This window comes from Balearica regulorum, chromosome 2, assembly GCF_011004875.1.
Source record: "Balearica regulorum gibbericeps isolate bBalReg1 chromosome 2, bBalReg1.pri, whole genome shotgun sequence".
NCBI classification, from domain to species: domain Eukaryota; kingdom Metazoa; phylum Chordata; class Aves; order Gruiformes; family Gruidae; genus Balearica; species Balearica regulorum.
Genome location: NC_046185.1, coordinates 27,623,676 through 27,647,697, shown reverse-complemented (window position 1 = coordinate 27,647,697; position 24,022 = coordinate 27,623,676). Strand labels below are relative to the sequence as shown.

Here is a 24,022-nt window from a genome sequence, read left to right as displayed (position 1 = left end):
GTATCTGAAACAAGTTCTTTGCCCTTCATTTCACTTTTGAAATCAAACCCCTTCGAACATTTTCCAAAGAAAAATTTTCTTGATTTTTTTAAGGTTCTGAATTGCTCTGTAGAATTGTGTGAAAACAAATGAACAAACAACAACTTAAAGGAATAACAAAAATGTCTCCATATTTAGAAGGGACAATTTTACCACACAGGTATTTTAAAAGGTTTCTGGTATCTGTTCAGACTTATGGATTACTTTAAGAAGTAATCCAGTATCTCAATCAGAAGCACCAGATTTATATTTTCACAATTTTTTTGTTGTTGTTGTTGGTAGTTTTATATGAAAATTATACTAATTACATATATATTAGTGTGCATATGTAACAAGAGAGTGAAAGGCAAATTTAGCATGTCTCTCCAGACATGTTCTTTACTACAAATTCTTGAAACTCAAAGACTGGTATTTTTGCTTTAAGGTTTGGTTTTTTTCTGCACTCCAAAACACCTCCCACTCACAAAGCCGATTGCTTTGCCTCAGGCAGCCTTTGGGTTGGCAAAGCAAGAATAAGAATGTTTAATAAAGTGTGATAGGAGAGTTGAAAGTAAAGCAAGCCAGTGAAATGGATTCTTTATAGCAAGTGAGATCATGATTAAATATGTAAAAATGAACTTTGTATATGGAGAACAAATCTACTACACTGACATTGAGCCTGCAGGATTTTTGTGTTTAGACATAGTTTATGTAATTTATTAAATTTCATTTTCTCCATGCATGGTTTGTAACACTGCAACTGAGCTGCACATTGCAGCACCAATTAATATTTTAGAAATGGGAAAGGCAAGGTGAAAAATGGTGAGGGAAGACTGCATATGAGATCTAAATTTTACAAGGGACAAGAAAAGTGTCAAGTTTTACATAGTATCTGAAAACAGAAAAACATATTTATATTTGCCCTTTATCCATCTGTAGATATATTCATCCTTCCACAAGTTTCTGAGAAAATGCAGCACTGCAAATTGTACTCCTGCAATGTAACAAACCTACTTTGCAAAACAGGGTCTTTTGTGGTTGTTTTGCAAGTTTGTTACAAAATCCTTGTGGTTGTGCTGCAATTAGCTGAGAAAACCTTCCTGTTCCCTGCTATCAGTCCATTTTTTCCCCCCTTTTTTTCCCCCAGTTTGTTCTCTATACATTTACCTGTACATTTTTCCCACGGTGTGATGTATTTCTCCAACAAACATCAGAATTAGACATTTTTCAAAATGCAATTATGTCATCTACTGTTAAACTGTATTAAGTGTTTTAACTAATATGTTCCTTTAATTATTTTGTTTGCTTCAGCCTCTATACTAATTTAAAACTAATCTTTTGGCTTTTCATGTATATATTTAAAAAAAACAACTCAGAGGATTTCATCATTACATCAGAATACACATTCTTTCTAGAATTTATATCATTGTAATGTTCATTATTACCCTGCAAAAGTATATGAAAATACAATAGAACTCAAAGCCATTAATTTCCCATGAGAATAGGGACGTTCAGTGTCTGTATATATATGTGTGCAAAGTTAGAATATTGCTTTTTTCACTTACGTGCAAATTTACATCAGTTGCCAAAATGTTCACTGCTTCCTCATAATATTGCCAGATAATTTCCATTAAAAATCTTTACACAAAACTAGCAATAAAAATAAAAAAAACCAAGAGGCAAACAGCTCAATTAATATTGCTGTATTTTTGAAATTTTTTTAATTATATGACACAAAAAATTGCTTCCTACACTGCAATATCAAACGAAATTCCACTACAGAATTTCCAAATTATTTGAGCAACTGCATCATCAGCATATGTAAAATACTCAATTCATAATGATGTTTGTGATGAAAACATTTATAAATATTTCTTTCGAACCAGATGTCAGTGCTATTACAAACTTGAGCTTTAGGTGCTTACATTTAGGATTTACATTTTCACCTCAGGTGAGTACAGTAAGTGAGTGGACAGAATAACGTGTGAACTGTATAGTATAGAGAGATAGCTGTAGTATATGTTAACCACACTCGTGTCAAGAGCCACACGCTCTTTTTTTGAAGAGCCTGTGAGTAGTTTGTGAAATGGTCTCCTGGCTTTGCCAGTAATGGCATGAAATGAGTATTTTTAGGTGTGCAGAGAACGGTTACCTGGGAACAGACTAGTCAGTGGAAGCTCTTTAGTCTGACATTGTAATTGATTTAATATTTATGTCTTACTGCCAGAATTGTTTCAGTGTACTACAGACACTTTGGGAATAGGACTGTTGATGCTACTGAACTCGTACGAGCCATGAAGCATAGGTGGTCCCATTCTTTTTCATTTATTGGCTGACATAGGCTACATACCAAAGGGTATGATCTGAAGAGAAACACCAAATACACTAGGCAGTTCATATAAAATATTTGTTACGAAGTCTGAAAAAGCTGTGACAAAGGTCTACAAGATTTGGCTATATATTTTAAAAATTAAATGGAAGCTTCTTTTTTAGTCAGTTTGTAAAGACAGAAATTCTAAAAGCTTAGGCATATTTCTTTGTAATACTGCATTAAAATTATATTTATTCACCCAATCTTATGTCTCACTTTGTCTAGGAAAAAGAAATTAAATACCATAAACACAGATAGCTAATGCTGACAATTTGATAGACACTACTCATTTCAAAACAAGCCCACATCTGTTTGACTTTGACAATTAGGAATCAATCCATTTCTTCCCTTTTCTTACCACTTCACCATAGATCTAGCTCAGCCTTTGGTGAGTTTGTGGGCACAGTTTGCAATATAGATTTCCAGATTGTCTCCTTTTGTCCTAATGAATCACAGCTTCTGCTTGGGCACTGAGCCAAGTCCTGTGCTTTCTTGAAAATGCATTCTTGGAAAAATTATGGGTACAGAGACTAGCTCTAAGCCACACAAGACACAATCCACATATTGTCTGATTACAGTGGAGCAATATGTGGTTAAAAACTATGTGATTGCCATTCTTCAGATTTATGACATATATAGATCATATTATTTAATAAGTTGATTTTAAAATGTTTTACTGGGTTCTGAGAAACGTTTGTTGCTGTGCATCCTTAATCAAAAGTCCAAGGGCTAAATTTCAAAGGACTGGACTAAATTTTACTCTTTGTGAGGAAAATTACATTTTGTCTCTTTTTCTGCAACCATTTTTAGGTTTTTAAATTTTTTTTTCCTCTGTAGATTATGAAAATATTCTTAGAAAGGATGAGAGGAAAAATCAGGAAGTTATTTTGATTTACTCATTCTTCAAAATGAGCATCATCTCTTCAAGAAGTGACAGTGGAAAGAAAATTTATCATCATATTGACCACCTTTCTGCTAGAACAGGGTTCTTTCCTAAGATAATTTTTCTAGTACTTTTTCCTGTCCAATGTAAATATATGTATTTAAGCTCCAAACTGTCAAACCTTGTTAGCAATATGCATGTATTTGAGAATAGGTTCTCTAGGGCAGAAAATGATTAATCTTTATTTTGTTAAAACTACAAGTGTCACTTTTCATTTATTTTAGTGGTCGTCTTAGTTGTTGCCAGATAAAACACCTTTTAAAAAAATATTATTTCAAGCCTCAGTTGCTTGATTTTATTATCCTTAATGTTGTGGTTTAAAAAGAAGTTACTTGTGATGCAGTCTAAATCTACATCCTAGATTTTAACTTCCATTCTCTCTATGGTTTACCTGTCAGGCTACACAATAGTTCCCAGAATATAAATGCAGAATTCAAGTAACTGAGCCTCCCTTGTTTTTTACCCCTGCAGCTTTAGTAAGCATGTGTATTATATCCATTTTCATGCCTCTTTATTCCTCCAGGCAATAGACTATTGCTTTTATTCATGAGACCTGAAAATAACTTGTGATAGGGATCTCATTATTTCTTTGTTTTTCGGGACAGAAGTTCCCTCTAGCTTTCTTCAGCCTGTCTAACCATTCCAATAAACTTGTAATTGTTTTAATTACTTTCTGTTAATCTGTTATCATACTGATTTATGCCTCATTTTCTGGACCCTCAAATTCAGAGCAGAACTGAAATTACGGTTCACTGTGTCATCTGTGCTGGTGTGAAGACAACTGCATTCTTCTAAGTCTGTATTCATCATCAGAGGTCTCTGTTAGTCATCACCATTGGTCATTCTATTCCTGTTCCACATCTCTATTCCACATGTTCCTTATATTCAAGACCATATTTCCTTTCTTCATCATAGACCCAACTATATTTTTCTAACCATGTTTTACAGCGTGTTGCACCACACCTTAACCTTTGAAAAGCCGAAGCCCTCCCATTTGCAGCTCCATACCTCTGGTCCAGTCTCCTCTTTCTCTTTTAACCCTGCAACCTGCCTCTCACGTGCAGCGATGTAGCCATTCCCCAACATCCTGCTGTTGCAGGACTTTGAACCTTGTGGTCCAGCGTGCCCCACCCCTCGCACCCTTGCACCTGCAATTCCTGCACCTTGCCGTGGAGAGTTTCCCCTGGAAAGCACTTGCTGCTGGTGTGTGGATCTCCCCTTCTTCCCCTACCCTCTTTATACGTCTTGCTCTGCAGCTTTTAACTTGTAAGTTTATACTAAGGAAAGAAACAGGGCTTAGTAGATAATGTTAGTTATTTAAAAGCCAATAACATATGTACACAAGATTGATAGCTAATTAGGTGTGCAGCATCTGGACCTGATCAAAGCGTGCTCCACGGAGCACTCTTTGTGTAATGGGCAAGAGCAACCAACAGGGAGACTGAGTGCGCCCTGCTGAAGCTATACAGTTATTCTGGAAAAATGTTTGGATGGACCCCCTCATGCACTGGAGAAGATGTCCTGAAGAGGATACTCATCTAAGAAGATTCCTTTTGCTTCTCTTCCAATCCAGCCACTACTGCATTTTTCTTTCCCTTTTCGTTCTTCCTCTCTCTCCTTCTCTTTCCCCCTCCTTTCTGTCTTTTATTTTTTTTCCTCAGAAGTAACTTTTACTTTAGAGTTGATGGATGTTATGAGCTATGGACACTGAAAAGAAATCTTTGTGCATGGAAGCTTGTCTCAACGTTTTTGTGCAACGCTCATTTATCTCACTGAATTTAATGAGACTGACTAAGAAAGGGATACATATCACATTTACTGGAATTTTCTTGCTTGCTTCTACAATAAAAATTTGTAAATTCATATATACAAATATTTGGTGCATCTTTTTGAGTTTTCAAATGTCTGTAGTAATAGTAAATTGGTGATTTTCTTCCTTGGAAAATATTAAGTGTGGGCCAGTTTGTCAGAAAACCCAGCTCCTGCAGTATTGATTCAGCCCTCACAGATTATTTAGGATGCCTGAGGTTGTGTAGAATATGCCATAGCATGTGACCCAAAATGATATATATTTTGATCTGTGATTGTTATTTGCTGTTCACTGTAGATTTATGCCTACATATTTGAGAATATCAGATCAGTTCAGTTGGAGGCTTTACTTCTTTCCTTGCTGAGCATTGTGGTGCTCGTTCTTGTTAAAGAACTGAATGAGAAATTTCAGAGAAACATTAAAGTTGTTCTTCCCATCGATCTACTTTTGGTAAGTACAAAATCAAATATTAGACTTTTTGCTTACAAAGCTTTCAGTGGTTCAACTCATCTGCTGCAGTTTACTATGTTGTCTATAGTTACCCACAGCCACACCTGCCACTTATTAAATGGATAGCTAATGTTCATGGCTGTATGTTAAATGTAAGAACAGGAAACAGTTTGGCTAAATAATTAAGAAAGAAGTGGCATACGTTCCCAATTTGTATAATATTTTTCATGTGTTTACTACTTTTTACATAATCACAAGAACGTGAAGCCTAGAATGTTAAAGTGTAAGAAGTTTGAAATAGAAAATGAAAAGTAACTGGCACGTTGTAACTCCAGGCAAGTCTTGTGCTGGGTTGTTGTGGCTTAGATGTTGCTTGTTATTTATCTGCAACAAAGTCAAATAGCTATGCTATTGCTTTCTGTAATTTTACTTACAGTTTTCCTTTCACATGGTATAGACTACATTGAAATTAGCTATTGCATTGTAAATCCCTGCTTTAAAGATTAAGCTGTAGTCAAATAATCAGCACCAGGACAGAAAGTTTCTGGTTTTCCCCAGACCTTAAAAAGAAAATAAAAAAACTGAAGGGCAGATGCTTTTCAGAGTGGATCATCACAATTACTCTTCTTTTGCTGGAAAAAAGTTATTTACAAAAGAATAATTTTTCTTGGTCAAAATGCTGGAAAAAAGAGGTAGTGTGGTTCTGGTCCCTGCTCTATGATCTGTTCCTGTGTTACCTTTTAAAGAATACTGGAAAAAACGTACCAGCAAACTGAGGATCATAGGCTGGAACCTGTGCCTGTTCTATTGGAATTTGTGTGCTCATCTCATAAGTACGAGAAGTGAGTTTGAAGGTCCTCAGGGCCAAACTTTCCACTCCCTCAGCACGATTTATACCTGCTGGAACACAAAAATAAGATGCAGCCACATCTTCTGCTGTGTTTTGTGCCGACGTCGAAACTGCCAGTCTGGATTAGATGTGCTCAGAGAACATCAGCTGAGTCAGACCACTCAGGAGCACCTAAATTTATGTATTATTTTAAGCTACTCACGTGAATGGCAGTGGTCTAGGGCACATGCTGCATAGAGGCAGTTTGGACACTGATTGGCAAGGTTCCTGAGGCTTTAAAGAGACTTGTACAGATCCCTTTCATTAACTTAGAACGTACAAACTCCACCATAGTCCTTCTTCAGCCATCTTTTCTAAATTCATTATTGTGTCCAGATCTTCGTTTGACTGTCTTCCACATTTGCAAAAAATTTTGTAATAATATTTCCCTGTTTTTCTGGATTGATCTAAGGATAAATGCATGAACACTGTCTTGTGCTTAGGTATGGCAATAATAGGGACCATGTGAGGAGCTAAAAGCAATAGAAACATGACATCTTTTCCTGTGTTGAATCAATAGATAATTGCTACATCCGTTGCTTGCTACTATGCCGATATGGAATACGTCTACGGGCTAGAAGTTGTGGGACATATTCCTGATGGGTAATGTGTTTTTTATTAGCTTGTGGCTTTTAAATATGTTTACTTCTGAGAACAGTCTCTGAAGGGGTCAAAGTAGTTTTCTGAAATAAGAAATGGTAAAAATCTATTGTGTTCATTTCCAACCTCCTCAAATTCTCTCTCACAATTCAATCCCATGTTAACAAGGTATATCTGTATAGATATCATCGTAAAAATGCAGACTTTCTTGTACATTTTCATAGCTTTTTTATTACTTTATGGAATAAAAAGGAGGTGCTAAGTACCTGATGATGGCTGATGGATATATGACAGGAAGGCAGAGCACTCCCTACAAGATTATTGCAGCCTGCTTTTTGAGGGTTGCCTTGGGTTATTGTAGCAGAAAGGACTTGCAATGAGATAAGGCTTGTGGATTACTACACTTTGTTCTTTTCCACTTATATATAATTTTAGAAAATGTGATTTCTGAGGAAATGTAAAGGATTTAGATATGCTTAATCTAGAAAAGAACATTCTGACTACAGATAGTGATACATTTTTCTCCATGACCTTGAAGAGAAGGCAAAAAAAAATGTTCAGTATAATTAGCTGGAAAGAGAAATTAGATCAGATGTCAGAGAGAATGTTCAAACTCTAAGGGTTGGTAAAGAATATCACAGCTGTTGTGTAATCTCCCCTTTGGAAATTTCAGGGTTTCCCTAAATTTCACAAAGTACAAGTCCAAGACAGCATGAGTGCATGTGTGGCAGCTTGCACTGATAGAAATAAAATAGGGAAGTTGCTGAGACAGAATATTGGTTTTAAGTATTTAGGGCATGCTATTACATGCCAAGTATCTGAGATTAAAATGAGACTTTTTGATATGTGTTATGATCAGTTAAAATGTATTTGTGCAGCTTTAATCAGGAACTTATTTTCTGTGTAACCTTGCATGAGAAGATTCTGTAGTGTCGAAAAACAGAAGCAGAGCCTGGATCATTCCTATGTATTTTTAGGCATTTACCTGAATTTTCTAACTGCCTTGTCAGTGGAGAGCATTAGAAACCTTTAGAGCACAATTTGGCTCCTAGGCAGTGTGATTTATGCTTTGGAGAGACTGAAGTCTTTTTGTGGAGTACAAAGACAATCTGAGGTTCGGTTCTTAACTGAGGCATTTCATTGCAGTCACCATTAGAAGGTCTCCATTAGTTTGAATAAATGTCCATACTGTCCATAACCTACGGGAATACTAAATTGTTTAAAAGATTTAAATTAAACATTACAGGAAAGCTAACTATAAAAAAGAAAAAATGTACAGTAGAGTCTCTTTTATTGAGCATTACAAAATTAGGGAATGGTTGCTGATTTTATCCACTAGTGAGGGAGCTAATTTATAAGGATCCCTTCATAATTTCTCAAATTGAAGTTTGCAAATGGAATACTCCATCTGAAACCGTTTCATCTTCTTCTACAAATTCTCCTCTGCAGTTCCGCACACGCTGAGATCTTATTTATCTAAAATATTGAAAAATGTCACATTACAAGTATTACAAAAATTATCTGTGCATGCAAAGATTGTTTCTCTTGTATTTTCATGAATTGCAGGTAGATCGAGGCTATGTATCAAGCTTTGCAAAAAGGACTGTCTTTATTTTTTAAAGGTTACCATCACCAAAACCACCACCCATGCATGTCCTGCCTGAAGTAGTCACTGAAGCTTTTGGAGTAGCACTGGTTGGTTATGTAGCATCACTAGCTCTGGCCCAAGGCTCTGCTAAAAAGTTTAAATACACTGTGGATGACAACCAGGTAAAGCTCTTTCTTCTTACTCTCAGTAAGCCTTGAAATTTCTTCACCATTTTGGAAATGTATTATAGATGAATGCCCAGTAGGAAAGGGTATGTTCCATACGGCATCAGGAATCTTTCCAGTAAAATCCAAATATAGTCCAAATCAGCTCTGCAGAATTCCCTAGTTGGTTTTGGTGAAGCGCATGCTTCAGGGTAGTCTCATAATGCTGCATTCAGTGCAGCATTTGGGTACTGATGCATTTTTCAGTGCTCTAAAATGAGACAGCTTCTCCTTTGGCAGCTGAGCTCTTAAAGACCAGCTCAGATGTTAAATCAGCCACTGATCAAAGAAGCAAAGCAGTTCTAAAAAAACCCCAGGTACTTATAGTCCCAGGACATATCTGATGCTGTAAAATGAAGCTTATGCAAAGTAGAAGTCTCATCTGAAATGAAGGTTTATTTATATTAAAGAAGCAGAGTGGGTTCAAAGAGTGCTGCCAAATTGGTAGCCATAGGAGCTTTCTGTGCAGTTTCCACTTCATGGTGGACAGGCTTAAACCAAGGTCGGATGTTACTTTCTGCACTACCCCACCGCTGGTCATGGCAGATGGGTAACTCCAAGCCAACTGGAAATCCATGGAGACAATCATTCAAGCACTGTGGTAAAAAAACGCTCAATTTTAGATAACTGGCAATAGTCCTGTGTGATGAAAATGCTGCCTCCACCTTTCTCTTAAATGGTTTGGGATAAATGACATAAGGTTGAATGAAGAACAGTTGGTTTTGCCACTGGAGGTCTGTTTGAACAGGTCAGTCTTGCTACCTCAGTGCATGTTTTTTACATCTCTTATGTTATTGGAAAATATGGTGGGAATGTTCTTGTCTACTCAGGTCTCTGAAATATTTTTCAGAATGACTACATTGAGCCATGAATTTCTGTTGATGCCTCAGAGCCATTATTTTCTAGGGAGCAGAGGGAAAATGCATTCAGCTTAAGTCAGACTTCAGGGTGATATGCTGCATTGTCTCAAGGGCACTAAATGGAGCACAGCAACCTGTATGTCTTTCTGCACCTTTGGAAAACTTGTAGCTTACACAGCTTAATTACTGAGGGGTTGGAAACTATTTGTAAGTCTGCATCGAATAATGGAGGAAAAGAGCAAAACCTCCATGAGAACAGAGCATAGTGGCAACAGGGTGGTGTAGCTGTATTGCCTTCAGGAGCCAGGCATAGGGCTCTGCATGGTGGCATGTGGGTGTGCGAGGTTGTCTGGGGAGCTTTACAGTGGTGCTGTCCTGTGCTGTGAAGACAAACTTATGATCAGGTATTGCCCTGGCTGTATACAATACTATTTGCGTCTAAGCACTTCTAGCAGTACTGGCATCTTTTCTTGCACATCACTCTCCGGAGACAAATGAGCTCCTTATAGTCTGGGGGAGAAGACTGATGCTGGGTAGCCAATTTGGAGCACTTTCTTGGAAAACACTGTTCAGCTCAGGCTGCAGATACAAGGTGGCTTCTCCACCTTTTCTTCTGTAAACATTTGTTCAGACGTATCTGCATTTTGACTGTGAATAAACACCAAATACATTTGTAATGAAAGCATGCAGATAGTATTGCTACCACACTTCACTTTCACTAAACATGCTCTAAAAGAAAAAAAAAATCAGTGGCTGTCTTTTTCCAGTAGAATCATAAGCCAGAAACAACCTGGACACTGTCCAGAACCCACTACTTGAGACTCTGGCCTGTTAAAGAGCAGATGTGGATCAAGATGTAAATATTTTGGCTGAATTTCATCTTCAAAACTTAGCAATACCATTTATTCTGTGAACAAAATATACCTCCTGCGTTTGATGAATCTGGTTCAGCAGCTCTATCATTCAAATTAGTTCTGAGTTGTGAGAAGATACATTATGTTGTGAGATCTTTTATAATGTACATATGTGATTCCCCCTCCCCCCCCAAATATAGCCATCCTTTGTCATTGCTAATATTTACATAGGGGTAACATCCTTTGTTTGCAAGAAGCACTGAAATGACAGAACGATGGGAAAAAACATATTCTGTTTAACAACTTTGCAGGAATTTTTGGCTCATGGCCTCAGCAACGTGATTCCTTCATTTTTCTTTTGCATACCAAGTGCCGCAGCGATGGGACGGACGGCACTTTTATACAGTACGGGCGCCAAAACACAGGTAATGGGTTAGAGTGAAGCACGCAGGAGAATTAAAGCTATGATACTGCTCACTGGAACTTGTGCTGATTTATCCATTGTGTTTCTCTTTTCTCCCTTTTCCTCTCTCCTGGGAAATGACTGCCCTGTCATTTTTAACAATCTGCATGGAATTGCATCTGATCAGCATCTATCTTACTAGAAAAGCTAACGGTTCCACTTATTCATTTTTACCTGTATGAGTCTGTGGCAGTAAGGAGGTTAGGAGTTGTGTTTTCAGACTGCAGAAAACAACGTGCAAGACCTGTCAGTTTTATGTGAATTTGTCAGTAACTGTAACAAAAGTGCCCCCTAATGGTCTTTAATGGATTTAATGGTACAGGCTACGCTGAAGCTTTGGAAAAAAAATAGATTTAATTTAGTGCTTCTATCTGATTTTCAAAATAAAGTGAAAGTAACCTTAAGAGCTGTTTCTTAAAAAAAAAAAACCAAGTAATCTCCCAACTTCTTCCTTGTGACATGGTGTACTTGGCCTGTCCCTCAGTATATCTTGAGCCCAGAGATGACACTCTGTTTTTAAGGACTTTTTGGACTATTTCCTGCTGTTGGAAATTAAACCCACAAGTTCTTATTGCAGTAGCTCAGAAAAGAGGAAACTGCAATTGATGACAATTATAATTGTGACCCTGTAAAGCTGTTGTTACCTGTCCAAACCATGCCCATGAACAGGAGAGGTAGCAAGCTGCTCATCTGTGACCTTTGCACATGTTGGCACCACGTGGGCCACCGCAGCCGGGACACCCGCGGAGCAGCCCCCTATGCGCTGCCTCTCCCTCCTTCCTCTGAAACACAAGTCTCCATTGGTGATATCCTGCCATATAAACGTTATGTCCTTTGGAGTTTGTTGTTACTGTCTTTTTATAACTGTTGCTCTTGCCTGTGTAAAGGACATTAATTACAAGGAAAAGGGTAATGAGGTACAACTGAAAAGTCTAAGTACAGTCTATAGGTGCTGTTTCTTCTTGGCCATGTCCTGCAATTATTTCTCATGCAGATACCGCAATACTAAGAAAGAATACAGAGCTTTATTTCAAAATGTTAATTACTTGCTAATTAGCCTACACAGTACTCTAAACTTGATTAATCATAATTAATAATTTATTCAATAATAATTTTAAAAAGCATTTATATGCAAATAGTTTAGCTACCACTTTGCTATTAGCTATTTCATATCTTTGAGTCGGATTCAACGTCATGCCATGTAGCCACGTACCTTCATCCTCACCGACATCCTCTTCTGTTACCTGTTCATGTATTGTCTGTACAATTTGCAGTTGTACTGCATCATGGGTTTTCCAAGGAAGTTTTAAGGTAACCTGAAGACCTATACCTGAAGACCTATAACTTGAAGGCATATAGGGTATCTGAGCACTTTGGCTGTGTTGGCAAAGGCCCCAGTTGAAGTGTATTCAATATATGAAATGGAAAAAGAAACCACTATAGTTTGATTTCAAGGTAGGAAGTACATGGTAAGAATAACAAGGATCTGCTTGGTTTTATCCATTGGTTTCACAGTATAGCAGAGCCTGCATCCAAAAGTTAAAAGTGTGGCCATGCGTTAATGCTATAAGAGTACTTTAATAAACATAAAATTCCCTCTCCTGCCTTCTTTTTGGAACACAACACATCCACTCAATCCTCTACTTTTGGAGCTGTCTGGGCAGTATGAAGAGAGGAGAAGAACATCACTCATAAATGTTGGTCAGATCATAGGCAAAAAGAAGAGTGAGGGGTTGCTTTGACTACGTGGAGAGAAGCCAGTTTACTTTGGCATATGTCATGAAAGAAATGCAAAGAGCCTTTCCTCTGAAAGAGCAGCTCAGAGCAGCCCTTTTATCTCCAATGGCTACACCTGGGATTCAGTGATGTCATTTATTCTTCAGTGATATCTTTTCCTGGGAGAAAACAGAAGTGAAGGACTGTATCATGGCGTAGAACTGTCCTTCAAATAGAATCAACACTTTTTTTTTTTTCTTTTTTTGGGGGAAGGCAGAAAGAGGGAAAAGTGGCTTTACTAGCAGATTTTGTGTCCCTTTTTCTGTAAACACTCTGTCTATCCTTCTTGATGGTATTTTTAAGTACACCATGGCTTTAATTTTCTAGTGTTTTAACAACTTGTCTGGTTTTGTTTTTAACAACTTGTCTCTTTAAATGAAACCTAATTATTTTAGTAAAGAAACATATTATCAATATAAAAATAAAGTGAGCATCTGTCTACTTATCGTCAAAAACCTTCTGTGAATCTGGACTGTATCTTAATGAGACCAGAAGTACTCTACTTTGTGAGCGGAGTGGAGCAGAAGACTGCAATTCTACTGTAGTTTTCCATCAGATTAATACCATATGATACTGTGAAGAAGCATATAATTCTTAGAACATATATTTGTCTGGATTCCTGTCACCTACATTCATTACAATTTTTAATATATATAAAAAATTGTTCTTATATTTTCTAAAGCATTAATGTGAAATCATTGGTGGTTTCTGATTTAACACAATAGTTTCCTTTTAGTGTTGATCTCAGTAAAAGCAGTTAGAAGTCTTCTATTGTGCAAAAATGATGACACAGTTCTCCATGTATAATTTTTGCTCCGTGCTGTGACAGATCTGTTTAGTGCAATATAGGGTGTCTGGCTATAAATACATTACAGAATGACAGTGGATGCAGTGAAACTTCTGGGATGAGATATTGCACACACACGCTCCATTTAATAATCGAGCGTGTAAGTGATGCTGCAGTCTGTGTCTGTGTGCTGTCAGCAGGGTCAAGCACAGATGTTCAGATCTCTTACTATGTTTTCACTGTAGTTGGCTGAAGGTAATCACCAGAGATTAAAACCGAAATTACATGCATCTGCAATCCATGGATATGTTAATAGCTAACATATTCAACATCTCATTCTTGACTTTGGCAAGAATATTTATCAATTAGTCCTTATTCACACATTTTAATTATTTTTTTTTGTTAGACTGAATGATCTGCTTTTCTTGTTTATTGTTTTAGGTGGCTTGCCTTATCTCTTGTGTATTAATTCTTGTGGTGATCTATGCAATTGGACCTTTGCTGTACTGGCTGCCTATGGTACGGTACTTATCTTTTAAAGATTCTGTCAAATATTTTCTAATGATTTAATTTCTTTCAGGGAAAGATAGTACTACCTCTAAATCAATCAGCTCTATTTAATTTCAATAGCAGAAAGAATAGAAAGGGAACAGCAAGTCTCAAAATCATAAAATACTGAGGTGACAACATAACACATATAGATTTTACACATATATAGTTGCATATATAGGCTATCACATAAGTATATTAGAAAGCATTTCTCTTCTACTTATTTTTGGCAAATAGTTTATGAAAAATATACATCCAGATTGCTGTGGATTTGTAAATTGACAAAGTGTAATAGAAATTAATGAAGATTCAGAATTTTTCTCCAGTCATGCATATGATGTTGACTTTGCTTTTCGAATAAATTTGACACAAATGATTGTAGATAGTGATCTAAGCTTAATTACAGAAAGATTATGAGATAATCTTATATCTCTGTCATGGAATACGTCTTCTACACTAAGACCCTGTAAAGCAACATGGTGTGTTTTGACATAAGCTATGTCTGGTTTTTGGTATTACAAATTAATAGTTAATTTTAACTAGAGACATACAAAGTACAGCTCCAAAATTAGCCATAATCCTGCCATGTTTGTATATGACATTTTAGCTCAACTGTATTTTAAATTTACTTTGTGCTATTGTTTACAGTGTCACATCAAGGTTCTCACTTTTCAAACGCAGATACTTTTATAGCTTATTTTAACCATGCGAAGTAAGGACACGTGAAGAGGGATGCACAATACGTCCTTTTTCTTACTATACTGCTTTCCTCCCTTCATTTTTTATATGGATTATATGTAAATTTTGACTGGTTTCCTATAGGCTTTTCCCCCCATATTTAAAAAAAAAAAAAAAATCGTATGTTGCTTTCTTGATATTTTACTTCTTTTCTACTATGCTTTTTCAGCCCTCCCCACCTATGCACTGCAACTCCATTGCTTTGTACTCTGTCCTTTTTTGCTCCAGGTGATTTCTTCATCCGTCTGCTCCCCCTTTCTGATTTGCAGAATAATAAATTATTTTGTTTGCTACAAAGTTAATGAATTTTTTGTTCTAGGTGATGAAGAAGGGGAATTAAAATTCTTCACTGTGTGGGAGTTGAGTTATGATTTGCTTCTTAGTTCCCCAGACTATGGCAGAATGTCTTTGGTCTGGCGACGCATGGAGAGCCTTAGGATGTCCTGAAGTTTCTGTCATTTTTCTCACAATCAGGTGGCCTATAGATTACCTTCAGGAAAGAAAATTAAGTTTGATACTTTATGTTTGTGTCACAAGTGCACCTTGCGCTTATCCCATTTTTGAAACACTAACTTCATTTTTTGGTAATTTAATTATAATATTGACTGCTTATCTGAAGAAAGAGCATTTGTTTTCACTGCCAATACTGCAAATGGCTTTTGGTTTTTATTTCTTTGCAGTGTGTGCTAGCAAGCATTATTGTTGTGGGCTTGAAGGGGATGCTAATGCAGTTCCGTGACTTAAAAAAATATTGGAATGTGGATAAAATAGACTGGGTAAGTGAAACTTAATCTAAGGAGGCTTTCTTGAGACCCTTTAACAAATACCTGCTAAATAAACTTTAATAGTTCTGTGGCCCTAGAAGAGATAAGTACAAGCCATTATTACTAGGCGTTTTGTGTACTATCTGCTTATTTTCTGTCTCAGAATAACAGCATCTGTAATGTCAATTGTATTAAAAAAAGGAATTTTAGCAAATGATAAAGAATCAAACCTAATTTAATGCTGAAGATGTGCATACAGACAGATCAGGTTAATCCAAGCAGATGTGTGTATCTAAGTTTGTATGCCTTCTCTAGCTGGTAGCTGGCTTTTGCTATTGTAATATTATCAGAGAGATATCTTTGTCTGCTGGGGATATGGAATGGCCATACAGGACAAACAGAACTGGAAACACTAGAGATGCAGAAAGATACATATCCGAGGGTGCTGTAGGTAAATTGCCTTAACTCTTTCTGATTTTGCAAACAGAATATCTGTTGTTTAATCAGAAAGAAAGGTCCTGCAGTATGAGAGGAGGAATACATCAGAAAAAGCAGATAGATTGAAAGAGACATAGTACGAAAATCTTGTTTAATGCAAAGTCTGAATGGTCTGACATACATTTGCACAGAATTCCTAACAAATATTAAAGATGAGTCCATGTTTAGGAAGACTCCTAGAATTCTCTTCTGTGGGAGTTTTTGAATGTATTGGCCAATTAGTGGAACCAAAACCTCTATCCATTTACATAAATACATACTGACATCCCATAAAGCTTTTGGAACTTCTGGTTCTGCAGTTTCAGTTAACAAATATTCAGAAAGGTATTTTGGCCATATCCTCCTTCTCTGTGGTGGGACATATAGGTTACTGGAGGTAATATTGGACTTTGTTGAATTCACCAGTGACTTCATATTCTACAGCAGTAATGGTAAGTCTAGACTGAATAAAACATTTTTTATAGAGTCCTGGATTTCAGTATGGAAAGCAGAGCTGAGTAAGCAACATCAAGTTTGGCTATGTGAGATTTTTTGCATTCTGTCACAGAAGACTAGACTTGGGGGGTTTTTTTTGTATCATCCAGAAAAAAAGCTCTATCTTTCATGAAAGCTTATGTTCCTCAAGCAGTAAAATTCTGAAAATATTTTCTATCACTTGTACTGTATTTGGTCTTCAGCTTATCCTAGATTTCCAGTGTCCCAAGGGGTGGATGATGTGGATCCAGAATTATTTTGGGGACAGTGAACTTAAGAAAATTGGTAGTTATGGGAGAGAGATATATCTTCTTTATCAGTGCACTGAGGTAATAAGTAGTTAAGTTCTCCAGCAGGATATTCTAGAAGCTCACTAGACTTGATGCATCTTCATAGATTGACTGATTTTTGCTTTTGTGGTGTTGGCAGAAAAGGATGAGTGAGTAGTTAGTTATTACATCTCTGACATCTGTCATTATTTCTAAGAACGGGTTTAGAGAGGGAGAGTTTGCTGGGTTTATCTTTTTGACTGGACATACTTGAACAATGATTTATCTTCAAGTAATTACACCATCAATCCTTAGCCTGACAGGGTAAATCATCTTGCTTTAAATAGCATTGTCCAAAGTAAAGCTACAGACATTGATCTTACATTGCTGCCTGGTCTGAGGGAGCCCCACCAAGCCCAGTGGTTTGAATAACCACACTGGTGTTGATTTTGGCCTGAAAAGATTCACCCCAGCAATTGATAGCACATTGGAAATGAATTGGTTCCATTACCCAGGTTATCCAAAGAATTTTGAAGATAGAAACTCTAAAAGAAAACATTTGGAAATAATTAGCAGCTCTCCTTTCTGGAGCTGATTCTTTGAAGGGCGTGTGTCATGTAACATAGAAGTCAGGTTTGTTATGCTCATAGGTCTGGCAAACGAGAGTGTGTGGAAACAGAATATTATGGCTTTTGTTACCTTTTTCCTTTGCACTTCTTTAAGCTTCTCATTGAGCACAAACAGGATGAGTAATATTTATTTGTTGATTAGTTCTCTATAAAATGTGATCCTGTAAATGTAAAAGGTACAGCTTGAATGGTACTGCTCAGGGGTTGAACTCCTCATGGGTCCCTTCCAACTCAGGATGTTCTGTGAGTCTACGAAATCTCTCCTTTCAGCCATAGATTGCTTTTTCTTGTAGATTTAATGTTTAGGAGCAGCTGAGTTCAAAGGAGCAGCTAGGCTGACAGAGTTAAGAGGCTAATACTAAATATTATCCACTGAATATTATTACATATATTTGTTTTCTTTCAACCTGTTTTTTATCAACCCTCAGTACTGTCCTGTTTTTACATCCCACCTCTCAAATCATACTGTTTCTTTCCAGCTAGAACCCTACTGCCCTTACTCCAAAGAGCCCTTTTCTACCATTCACAGCACTCCCATCAACTTCAAAGGTGTCTTGTTTCAGTTAAGGTCTTTTGTCACTCCCTACACTTTCTTGGATGACTTCAGTAATTTCAGATCACTAATTGCTCTATTCCACTACATATATTAAATACATAACTGTATGCATAACAGTATTTGTCCTCCCTCTGCTGTCTTCATCTTTTGACTGCTTCCGAGGTGTTGATTCCTATGTTATCTGTGTTTTGTACATTAACCCAAGAACAATTTGTCTTGAATTTTTGCCTATTTTTAAGGAACTACCAGGAAGTTGGTCTGGAATTCTTCTGTAAGTGTATCTCATTTTTCAGGTCCTCAGATCAAAAGTTGATTTCCATATCCTTCCTGCAAGCCTAATTTCTTATGCAGGCCTGCTTCTTGACTAACTTCCCATTTTTGTTCTCCAGCTTGACATTGCACTTTCCTAGTACCAACAAAAAGGACAGTGAAGTTCTTGTTAACTCTTGTTTTTCAGGCTGAGCATCCCAGATGAGCTGCAGCCATCTAAACTAGGCGAAAACTACTGCCTGGTAATGGGCTGCTGAAGAAAAATGTTCTTTTTTCTGTTAACAGTTAGACCTGAAAGTGCAAAAGATGGGGAAAAGGTATTTCAGAGGGTGACCCTCTAACTGAAAAATGGCAGTAGAATAAGGATTATCTTCACGAGTTAATTATATAACAGGAATTTGGGGTATTCAACAGAGAAATAATGTGGCATTTAAAGAGAAAAAAATGTTAAAAATTGTACAAATGACTTTACCAGCACATGACCAGAGCTGAGGCAGAGCTATGTTGTATGCCTGACTTGTAAAGCAGAAAAAATGACAGCAATTTATGGTAAAAATTACACATTCCCTGCATGGTGCCCTGATGGCAGAAGTAATTATGGATGGATAAATTGTAAGTGTGTGCACATATATTAATATATAAAGATGAAAAGAATGCTACTAATTCAGCAATTAAAGTAAATCCAAAGAGGAGGGTCTCACTTTCGACAAGTGTCCTCCAAGATCTTGCCAGTTTCTAAGTGAGTTTCTAAGACAAGGAGCCACCATCCTGTCAATATATTTTGTCAAATTAGACTGGAGCAGGGGGCCCAGAGGGACTCTTCCATGGAATTTTGGAGCTCACTGGTGCAAGTTCATTTATTTTTAGAACTTTTTAACATATTATACTCAGAAGGGAGATGAACTTTTAAATTTGTTCAGGTGTTCACCACACAGGGGCCCTGATTCATGAGAGAGCACTGAAGGCTTTGCTATATAAACAATTTTCCAAAGAGTAGGAAGGCATCTCTTCTATGATAATAATTTTGCACGCATGCTTCCAGTTTATGACATCCTAGGGAGATTTTCTATCCTTTACGCATTAGTGAATATGCTACCCTGAGCTGTATTAGTTTTTCTGTAGTTAGTCTCAGTGGGATGGGAAGGAATTTATAAATGCTTAATCCATTGAAAGTGTGATTGCCATATAAATTCTTTTTAAAGAATAATATTTATATCAGTCCACCTGTCTCAAGGGCAGTCTGTGCAAACAAATACCTTCTTAATCATTGTGTACAGAATGCCTGTGAAAAATTGTATTAAAGAACTACCATACCACTTTACTGTTTAGCAGTTCCTGGTTTGTGGCTGTAGTGGTCTTCACCACTTGAATTGTAGGTTTTGATTAAGGGTGCCCTGAGGATGTATGCACGCATCAGTCATTTGTCTGCAGGACATGGGAGCACGGGCATGCTACGCAGCCTTCCTGGAGCCAGACCCTCCTCCCGCACTCCAACATCTTCTCTGCCAAGGCACCCCCTGAACGAACAGGACTTTAATAGCATTCTTCTTCTGGCTACGTGCTGGTGACTGCAGTAAGGGCCTCTATATCTGAGCAAGTCATCGCAGCCTCGTATTACAGAGTACAGAGCTGGTCAGTCAAGTCATGTTAGGGTATGGTTCATCCCTTCCTGAAGTAGGCAGCAGCATAATCAGGTAGGAGTCAAGTGAACTGCATCCTAAATTCCCCTCACTCTGATAACGAGGTTTCTACTGATTATGGTGGGAATCTAGACAGCTCACCCAGTTGTAGCTATCTGTGCAGTAGAGAGTTAATGCCAAGCGAAATGAATCCTACCCATACAGGCAATAGCTGATCATCTCCTCAGTCTGAAACAAAAAGGGAAGTTTATAATCTGGTTTCAAAGAGGTACAGAAACATTTAGTATCACAGTGTCTTAGGACTGCACTGTTTAGCCATTCGCTCAGAGACTATTCTCCCACTTCACCTATTTCACCTTTTTTTCCCCTCCAAGTTCCCATTTCACTGGTGGATGGGTAGATCTTATGAAATGGAAAGGAAACATACTGTCCACAGAGTTTTGGAGGCAGCTGCTATCTATATAGTCACAGTACCTCTCAGTGTTTCTGATACTGTCTGATACATACAGAATTGAACATAAATCCGTATCTCCTACTTGTTTCTTTTCTCCCTCTTTAAATATTTTTTTAAAGTACTACAGTACAAGCATATTTTGAAATTGGATTTTGTTTTGACTTTTGGGAATAACGTGTGCCTATAACACATTATTGATAAGATTTGAAAAATTATTAGATTCTATCTGCCCTGGAAAATACAATAACCATCCTGAAGTAAGTTGCCAAAGAAAACTTTGATATTTTTATGACTTCTTTGTTGAACCTTGCAACAACCCATGATTTAAAAAAATGTCTATCAATCAGATCAACATAACTTCTTTCTACAAGTTTGGTGCTACCCTACCTAAAAAAGTACTGACTCCAGGCCCATACAAAGCACTAAAAGGGTGATTGACAGATAAGAATATGATTGTTTTGGCTCATCCTTTGCAACAATGGCAGTCTCTGGTTACAGTTAAGATGTGAGATACTGGGCTGCTTAGTACTCAGCAGTGCTTAAACATTTTTGGCTTTGATTCTTCCTATGTAAAGTTCATATTGGATTTTCATGCTTTCTGTTTTCTGAGACAGAAGAATTTTGCAGGTCTTGCAGGAGTGATTTAGTTAGATGTGATGAGGCTCAGGTCTGCAGCTGAAGTGGATTGCTTGATCTCAGGCATGGTCAAGAGTTCAGCCTTATCAGGATGGGCTAATTCTTGATCCTGCCTGAATTTCAGGTTTGTAGTGCTTCTGTTAGCCCTTTCATGTCCAGCGAGCTCCTTCATAAATATATATTGGATTTGTAAATCTTAGATTTACTTTCTTACTGGTTAATCAGAACTCAATGTTTTTTGCTCATAGAGGTATTCTTTGCAAATATATTCACAACAATTGGTATAAGATGTCATAAAAAAATAAGTGGAGGTTGAGCACTCTTTCAAAGAATGAACTACCTCATTACTTAGCAGCTTTGCTGTTGAAGAGACTGTAAAACCTTTAGCAGTAGTTTAAAATTTGAAGATGAGGGAGGAAAAGGTTTCTCAGTAGAGTCATGTAACACTCTGTCCTCTGTGAAGCACAAATTAGTATGGTATGACTTACGTTTTATAATTCATAAAATAACAGTTCTGAAATCTGCCCGAGCAAAATTCCTGTGGTTAGGCTGAAAGTATTCTATTGTCTCTGGCTTTCCTGAGCTAAGTGAAAGCATCAGAAAGGATAATTTTAACACTGATTGTGCCATTGTAATGTGATCTGTTCCTCTGCAAACATTACCAAGCAGCACTGTAATTGTTGAAACAGGCACCTGTGGAGATCAGTATATCCAGAGGAGTGAAAATACTTTCCATTCTTCTTTAACACTTTTTATATAAAGATTAGGTGGCAGTCTTTGCTTAAGGCTCCCTCAAGGAAAGAAATATGTGCTGACATTAGGTTGGTATAAGAAATCAAGTAATTTGTGTTTTTCTCCTTTTAATTGTAAAATCTGGATATCTCTCAGCCATACATGTCATTGTATGGGAATGTAAGTGATTGCTTAGAAAATAATTAAGAAAAAAAATTGAAATGTTACAATCTTTTGGGTTTTAAATATTTTAAATTCTTTTTCAAAGTGACTTTTGTTTTAGATATGCTTCTTTGTATTTTTTTAAATTGTATTTAACATGAATCCAAAGTTGTATTAATCGAATATTGAAAGATGGGGCAGTAATCTGAAATCTCACTGTTTCCATGTGAAGAAATCCATTCCCCAATAATTTTTATTTGTTATAGAATAGGTTTAGTCAGATGTACTCTGATAAATGCCACTTTTAATTAACCTCCTTGCAAACTGTAATTCCCACTTATACAATTAGTGGGAGAAGAGCTGTCTGTACGTGACCTTTGTGGTACCTCATTGTGTAAAAGTAAAGGAGGATTTTAAATGTATGCAGTGAAGAAGGTGACAAAAACTTGCAATGTGAAAAAATAAAATATGGGTTTTACAAAACAACTGAGTTCATTCTGAATTATGCTGGCAGCACAACTACATATGCTATTTTAAGTAACTCTGAAAGCAACCTCTGTGAGCATTGGAATGAGTAGTGCTATGTCATGTGTTCTCCCATGGGTAGGCATTATTTTAACTGCTAGTTCAGTCTTCAAAATTTGCCAGTTCAAAGATCTGAAAGTTCACCTCTGAGAAACCATCTCCATTTTAAAAATCTTTATTTCTGCTTCATAGAGTGTAGATTGTTACAAAAATTAAAGCTAATCGCCTCTTTCTGTTTCCCTCCTTAAAGAGCATATGGGTTAGTACCTACGTGTTTACAATATGCTTTGCTGCTAACGTGGGACTGTTGTATGGCGTTGTCTGCACTATAGTAATTGTGATTTTCCGCTTTCCCAGGTGAGAAATAATTTATTGAAATGTTCTAGTAGCACATCGTTATGTCTTCTTTCTGGCATGTATCTTCACCATCAGGGTAGACGTATAATACACTAAATTTCACAATGAAACATTAGTATTTTAGTTGCAGAAAATTACAAGATAAGACAATTCAAAAGAAAAAGTCATACTTGTGCATTTACTGTAGGCTAAGGATCTCTAAAACATTTCATGCTATGGCATTATTTTGTGATTTCTCTTAGTATTACACATCTCTATGACTCATTAGGTGAAAGTAGCATAAAATCAACAGAAAAATCAATAATCTATTTTTTTCCCTTAGATACTTATTTGCTCCTGAAGGATAAAGTATGTCTGGCAAGCCTTAGTAACTAAGCACCTTTATAAACTCCTAGATGTAATGTTGCACAGGAGTTGATAGTTGCCATTTGCACTGATAATATATATTAACAAAACACAACTGCACAACTATTCTAATGTCTAGGGAAAAGTACATTGTAAATTCTATGTATGAATCAGAAAAGAGTAGCTCTCTGGCGAGCTATAAAACAGTAATGAAACTTAAAATTAAGATTTTATTGACAAGAAATTTCCATTTTTCATATCTGAGTTTAAAAAAAAACCCCACATTTTCAAAGTTATATACTATAATTTTAAAATATGCTTTTTACTCTTTTAACTGGATAATTATCACAAAAAATAAGCTTGATATGCACAAAACTATCTATGGATTGCACCATTGCAACTTTAAGTTTCTATGCTGTAGTTTTGGAGTGTGTCTCTTCCTGTATCTGTTCAAGACTACTGATGATTTGCCTTACAGATTTTCTCTGTGTATTGATTACAGAGCAAAGACAGTGAATTTGAAAAATGTGAAAGAAGTGGAATATAAATACAAAACAGAAGATAACTGTGTAAGTTACATTATCTTTTTCTGTGTTTGTGTGTTCCACTAATTCAGATTTGTTTATTTTCTCTAGTTGGTTACCAGATTGTAATCAATGAGTCAAGGGAACATTTTTTATGAAATGACCACTTGCAATCTAAGAGCCAGTATGACATAGTAAATACAAAACTAGTCTGGGCATCAGAAATTGGAATTTTTTTCCTGGTTCTGCTGCTGGTCTGCAAAGTTA

The 24,022-nt window shown here is 36.7% G+C and overlaps 1 protein-coding gene across 1 annotated transcript in view; it reads left to right on the top strand.

The window, feature by feature from the left end:
• The window catches only part of SLC26A7 (solute carrier family 26 member 7), a 70,725-nt gene that overhangs the window by 31,465 nt on the left and 15,238 nt on the right, over positions 1-24,022 (top strand). The window contains exons 5-12 of the mRNA XM_010312461.2: positions 5,440-5,592; positions 7,002-7,084; positions 8,704-8,851; positions 10,919-11,032; positions 14,075-14,152; positions 15,601-15,696; positions 22,780-22,886; positions 23,734-23,800. Of these exons, the coding sequence (XP_010310763.1) occupies positions 5,440-5,592; positions 7,002-7,084; positions 8,704-8,851; positions 10,919-11,032; positions 14,075-14,152; positions 15,601-15,696; positions 22,780-22,886; positions 23,734-23,800 (846 nt within the window). The remainder of the gene's footprint in view (positions 1-5,439; positions 5,593-7,001; positions 7,085-8,703; positions 8,852-10,918; positions 11,033-14,074; positions 14,153-15,600; positions 15,697-22,779; positions 22,887-23,733; positions 23,801-24,022) is intronic.